The sequence below is a fragment of the Amphiprion ocellaris genome, chromosome 11 (assembly GCF_022539595.1).
Source record: "Amphiprion ocellaris isolate individual 3 ecotype Okinawa chromosome 11, ASM2253959v1, whole genome shotgun sequence".
Lineage (NCBI taxonomy): Eukaryota > Metazoa > Chordata > Actinopteri > Pomacentridae > Amphiprion > Amphiprion ocellaris.
In genome coordinates, this window is record NC_072776.1 from 33,837,996 (window position 1) to 33,844,478 (window position 6,483).

At 37.9% G+C, this 6,483-nt stretch overlaps 1 protein-coding gene across 1 annotated transcript; it reads right to left on the bottom strand.

Annotated features, from left to right (window-relative positions):
• Positions 1 to 876: 876 nt before the first annotated feature.
• On the bottom strand, positions 877 to 6,110 carry LOC111583866 (uncharacterized). The gene is made up of 3 exons (XM_023293112.3): positions 6,009 to 6,110; positions 2,773 to 3,334; positions 877 to 1,248 (listed from the first exon to the last, which is right to left on the bottom strand). Exons 2-3 carry the CDS (start codon positions 3,325 to 3,327, stop codon positions 1,018 to 1,020), a joined length of 786 nt encoding a protein of 261 aa, XP_023148880.1. The 5' UTR covers positions 3,328 to 3,334; positions 6,009 to 6,110; the 3' UTR covers positions 877 to 1,017.
• Positions 6,111 to 6,483: the final 373 nt, after the last annotated feature.

The window sequence follows — 6,483 nt, forward strand, 5'->3', positions numbered from 1 at the left end:
GCCTCCTTTACATTATTTCATCATGTGGCACGTTTTTACAACATGTTGAAAAATGACATTTTTCGACATAGTATACTATGGCGTTTTTTTGCGCCAAAATTCATGACGATTTTTTTTTCAAAGAACACCTTACCATAGTGTTTTTCACAGCCTCCTTTACATTATTTCCTCATATGGCACATTTTTACAACATGTTGAAAAATCGCATTTATTTTATTTGTGTTGAAAACACGTCATAGTATAATGTGTTAAAAACACATCATAGTATAGTATGCATTAAAAACACGTCATAGTATGTGTTAAAAACACGTCATAGTATAGTATGTTGTAAAAACACATCATAGTATGTGTTAATTTGAAAGTATAGTGGTGGCAAAAAGTTTTCAGATATCCTTAAAGTTATACACAATCTCAAATATTATCACCAAATATTTGGAGAAAAATCAGTTTTGTGTTTCAAAGGTGTGGCTGCATTAGACATAGACAAACACTAGTGATATTTTGTTTGTTTACAAGAAAAACTAACAAAACTAAACTCTACCAATATGGCCCAATACTCAAAATGTCTTATTTTTATGGAATCAATCAATTTTCAGTTTTAGTGGCTTTTTAGGATTTATTCAGCCTTTTGGTTGTGATTGTACTAAAAGAAATTACACTTGAAGACCTGAGAGGGATTCTAATGAATATTTCACAGATGGAGTCCCAAAACTGTGTTCCACCGCTGTATGTCAGAATATAGCAGGTGTTAAAACTGTAAAAACTGAACCATCCTGGGGATATTTTACCATGACTGTACTATGTGTGACTGAAAACGTTCCGTCTGCTGTTTAAAATGAAGCAACATGAAAGCAGCTGGTTTTATTTTATCAAAGTTTTATTAACAAAAATTCTCAAACATCTGACAAAAACACTGAATGAGTCAAACAACAGGTGACCAGGCGGTTCTGGTAGCTTTCAGTTTCATCCACTAGGTCCTCTCAGGTGTGAAGGCAGGGAGATCCTCCCACCTGAGGCTCAGGACTTAAGATGAGAGCAGCAACAGGTGTGATGGTGGGCAGAACAACAGGTGTGAAGAGCCTCAGTTTTGAAGGTGGGAGGAGCCTTGGTTGTGCAGGTGGGAGGAGCCTCTGATTTGAAGGTGGGAGGAGCCTCAGGTGTATAGTTGCGAGGAGCCTCTGATTTGAAGGTGGGAGGAGCCTCAGGTGTATAGTTGGGAGGAGCCTCTGATTTGAAGGTGGGAGGAGCCTTGGGGTGTGAAGGTGAGAGGAGCCAAAATGACAACAATTAGACACCAGGAATAATCCTCATAATAATTATGCATAAATACATATAAAGAAATGTTTCAGGGTAGTACGTAAAACAACATCCTGTCGTAAAAGTACTTCATAGTATATGTTAAAAATACATTTATACATATAGAAAAAGTCATAGTATACTATATTATCACATTTAATGAGAACCACCTGTCATATTATGTGTTGTATGTTGATAAAATCAGCATACTATAAGTACGTTAAAAATGTTTTTAAAGAGTAATTGTGGTGAAAATGTAAAAAAAGACCCTTGGAATGTATAAAATGTCATTAAAATGTAAAAAAGATTATACTAGACTTGCTATAAATGTCATAGTTTGTGTTAAAAATTTGATTTTAGTACAATCTGTTGACAAAAATGTTACTCTGTGTTAAAAATGTCCCAATAAAGCATGTCAGAATTACATTATTGTATTTTATTGTAGTACGTTAGAAAAATGTAACCGTATAGTATGCTGTAGGAGTCTACTGGAACATTTTTATCTTATCTATCAGATTAGAGTCCCCCACCAACAGGAAAGACCTCCACTACCCCCTCCTATGCTTCCTGGACCTCTTCTAATGGTTTCATCTGGATGGACTGATTGATTGATTGATGGATGGATGGATGGATGGATGAATGGTTGGAGTGATGATGGATTGATGGATGGATGTATGGTTGGATGGACGGATGGATGCATTGATGGATGATGGATTGATTGATTGATGGATGGATGGATTGATAGATGGATGGATGAATGGTTGGATGGACGGATGGATGCATTGATGGATGATGGATTGATTGATTGATGGATGGATGGATGGATTGATAGATGGATGGATGAATGGTTGGATGGATGTTGGATTGATTGATTGATGGATGGATGGATGGATGAATGTTGGATGGATTGATGGATGGATGATGAATGGTTGGATGGATGTTGGATTGATTGATGGATGGATGGATTGATGGATGGATGGATGTTGGATTGATTGATTGATGGATGGATGGAGTGATGATGGATTGATGGATGGACGGATGGTTGGTTGGATGGATGGATGGTTGGTTGGATGGATGGATTGATGGATGGATGGATGTTGGATTGATTGATTGATGGATGGATGGAGTGATGATGGATTGATGGATGGACGGATGGTTGGTTGGATGGATGGATGGTTGGTTGGATGGATGGATTGATGGATGGATGGATGGATGGATATATTGATGGATGGTTAGATGGATGGATTGACTGATTGATGGATGGATGGATGGATTGACTGATGGATTGATTGATGGATTGATGGATTGATTGATTGACTGATTGATTGATTGATTGATGGACAGATAGATACTTTATTAATCCCGAGGGAAATTCAAGATAAAAACATTTCTTTTCCGATAAGTTTCTAGATGTACAGCTATGTTTCTACCCACCACCCTGAGAATGACATCATTTAGTGTTTCCTCCGCCCCTACCTCAGGTTTCTGATCCTGATCCAGTTTTATCTTCTTTGCTTGATGGACTGGCTCCGGATCCGGCTCCAAGGCGCTGGACGCCTCCACGGTGGACCGGGCCGGTCGAGCTGCCTGGACTCGTGAATCCGCCAACACCCTGGTCACGATCTCCCTGATGTCGGTCACCGCCTTATCCACGACGTTCCGTCTGATCCGCCTCAGGTCTCGTTGGACCCAGCGGACGGCCACCACCAGGGCCGTCTCCCAGTCCTCTCCGGCCACTAGAGGGGCCACGACGGACGGCAGGTCTTTCAGGATCTGGTCATAGTGCTCCTGTAGGATCTGGATTGTGGTAGTGGTCCAGTTCTTAGCGTTCTCCTGCCTCAGAGCGTCCACCGCAGGCGTTCTCGCTGCCGGTCGGACCGCCTCCATCAGATGCTGTTCTATCCTTCTGAGGCGCATTGGCGTTGGGATTTTTGGGTCAAGACCCACAAACTGGAGATGATGCTTAGCTTTGATGTAAGCGTTGAAGGCTCTGACGAGACGCTGAAAGTTGGACATAGTTGCAGGTGCCATCGTATGCCTAAAAAACATAAGAAACACCAATCAAAAGACATGTAACAGTAAACTACAGTATGCTAACAGGACAGGTGGGAGAACATCAGATACGTGGAGGTATATAGAGACCTGTGGATGCCAAACAGTCCCAAAGCTACTACAAAATATACAGCAGCAGGTAGGTAGAAGATATACATTGAAACCCCCATTGAAACAATCACCAAACAGGTATCTGGTTAGTCTAAACCGGGCAAGTCAACTCATTCTAGTTCAGGTTCCATATTCAGTCCAATCTGATCTCAAATGACCAGTAAAATCACAGCATAATGACCGATAAATAACCACAACTCCATGTTTCCTTTGTTTTAGTGCAAAAAAGTACATTCTGAAAATGTTTGCATTTAAGGAATTATCTTTTTACAAAACATCATGAACAACCTGAAATTTCTGAAGAAAAATAAATTCAACTTCATCAACATTCAGCCTCAGTTTATCATTTCCACATTACAACTTCCAGATCACAGAGTGTCGACAAAGGAACACAACATTTAGTCATCTGGAACTGAACCAGAGAGGACTTACTGGAGGATCACAACCACAAAAGTCAGACAAAATATGACAAAAATGACACACAAAATGACAAAAGACACAAAAAAATGATAAAAGCGAGAAACAAAATGACCAAAACGTGACAAATGACAAAAGTCAGACAAAAAAAGACAAAAACAACAAAAACAAGACAAAATATTATAAAAATGAGACACAAAACAACTAAAGAACAATCTATTATTTTACTTTGTGATCCAAACAACCTGTCATGGTCTAGAAATGATTTTAAATTTATAGTTTTACTAATTTACAATCTGCAGTTAATGTCTTCTCTGGAATTTTTACACTTTGAGGGCCGGATTGGACCCTCTGGAGGGCCGCTTTTGGCCCGCGGGCTGTATGTTTGACTGCCCTGGTCTAAAAGGTAGGTATTGGATGCCAAGCAAATACGATGGTAAACACAGAGACAGCAACCAGGGGAGTACAAGGCAGGTTCAGAGCTGGTATAAACCAAAAACTAGACCTGTAACCGTGCTCATAGGCCACGTTCCAGATTACCAGGTAACTACCGGGTAAGGAAATGATCGATGTTAGGGCCCGACACATATGGATCTTTTGAGCCGATGCCGCTTCTGATATTTGGCAGAAAGAAATTCCAGTAACCGATTAATTGACCGATTAATTTAAAAAATATGTAATGAATAAAATTATTTATTTTTTGGTTCCTTAACGCTGAGAACAAAAAAGATAAGAATTACAGACAGAACATTTTACTGTTTTAATACTTTGTCTTTTAGTGTTTAACTTTACAACAGAGAGAAATTTTCAAAAACATGCAACAAAGCATTAAACCTCTGGGAAATTATATAACCTTAATAAAGAGTCAATCTATAAATGAGTTATAAAATACATCTGGTCTTGTTCTTCTTGTTGCCGCAGATTAGAGGCAGGTTTTATATATATATATATATATATATATATATATATATATATATATATATATATATATATATATATATATATATATATATATATATGCTGTATATAAGCAACATAATGAGTGAAGTTACTGTAAAACATTATTTCTGCAGCCCTCTGATGCTCTTTAACGTTAAATCACATTTTCTCTACTTCATTATTTTCTTTGCCATGAAGTCAGGACTCCTATGAACCAAAATAAAAACCAGAGACACCTTTGTCAGGTGTAAAACGTGTCATCTTTGACAGTATTTTAAATATACAATGGTCACAAATAGTCCGACACTAATGTTCTTCACATATGTTGTCTGGCTGTAGCTTCCTCCTGTAGTTACTGAGGACTGAATGTAGTCAGAGCTCTATGTATTGGACAAACGGCACAAGGACATCATTCTACGCGACTCCGACACTTAACAGCATTTACTGTTTCATGAGAAATTAAGAATATATCAGCGTTTAATCGGCAAAACGGAAAAGGGCTATAATCAGGCCCTAGTCCAGATACATATTTTAAAATTCCAAATTTAGATGAAATAACTTTAACTGATAAAAAAATATATATTTTAATCAAATACAAACAAAAAAATATGACCCTGGACCAACTTGCAGCTCCAGGACCAACAGAACCTGCACAAAATACACTAAAGCAGGGCTAGTTAAAGGAATATACTGGAGGAAATACTGCTGCTAGAATATATAAAATAAAATGAAATAAAGCATGAAGATAAAATTCAGTCTTCTATAGGTTTTCATTTTAGTTAAACCCAACAGGTTTACTGTATATATACACACAATAATGTAAATAATGGCACCAGTAGAGTTTATCTTCCTCTTTATTATTAATATTTCAGTCCCAATTTTGAAAAATTTGGCCTTTTAAAATTGTTTCTACAGGTAAATAAATACCTGGTCTGGTTCTAATATCGGACACAGAGCAGGTAAAGTGGTTCAGAGACACATTTAGGGGAGTTTCTGCCTCTAAACCTTCAGTAAACCGAGCTAACTTTAGCTAGCTTTAGCTAATTTTCTTTGCTAGCGTTAGTTTCGATCGCTAGTTAGCTTCTAACTACCCAGTAGCAGCTCGTAAAGTCTCAGTCTAAGGATGTAAACAAACATTAACCGTTCGAAATAAACTGATGACTGAACGTTTAATGTGATAGAAAATTACTCACCGGTTACTTGCAGTTTTGGCGGGTCGGGGTGAAGAGAAGCACCGGATGGATGTAGCTGTTAGCAGTGAGCCGCTGAACCCGGAAGTGATGTTTACCTGAAGCCCCGCCTTGATGAATGGACTGACAGGTGTCGTTCTGAGTCTGCGCAGTGGTAATCAGTAAAAATACACACCATTTCCTTTATCTACAGCCATATAAATGAATTTATAACGTTATTGAATGATTTATTGGCTCATTTATATTTTAAAATAATAATCCTAATCTGCAGAGCAATTAAAGCTTTAAAATAAATGACAACAAAGTGCAATTTTTGCCTTGAAAATATTGTGAAAAAGTAGAAAGTAACAATATATGGAAACATTTATGCACAGCTACATAAAAAATGTACTTAAGCACAGTGATTGAGTAAATGTACTTAGTTATGTTGCAGAAAAGGTAAGAAACTACAGTTTTACAAAGTCGAGTTACTGTAGTG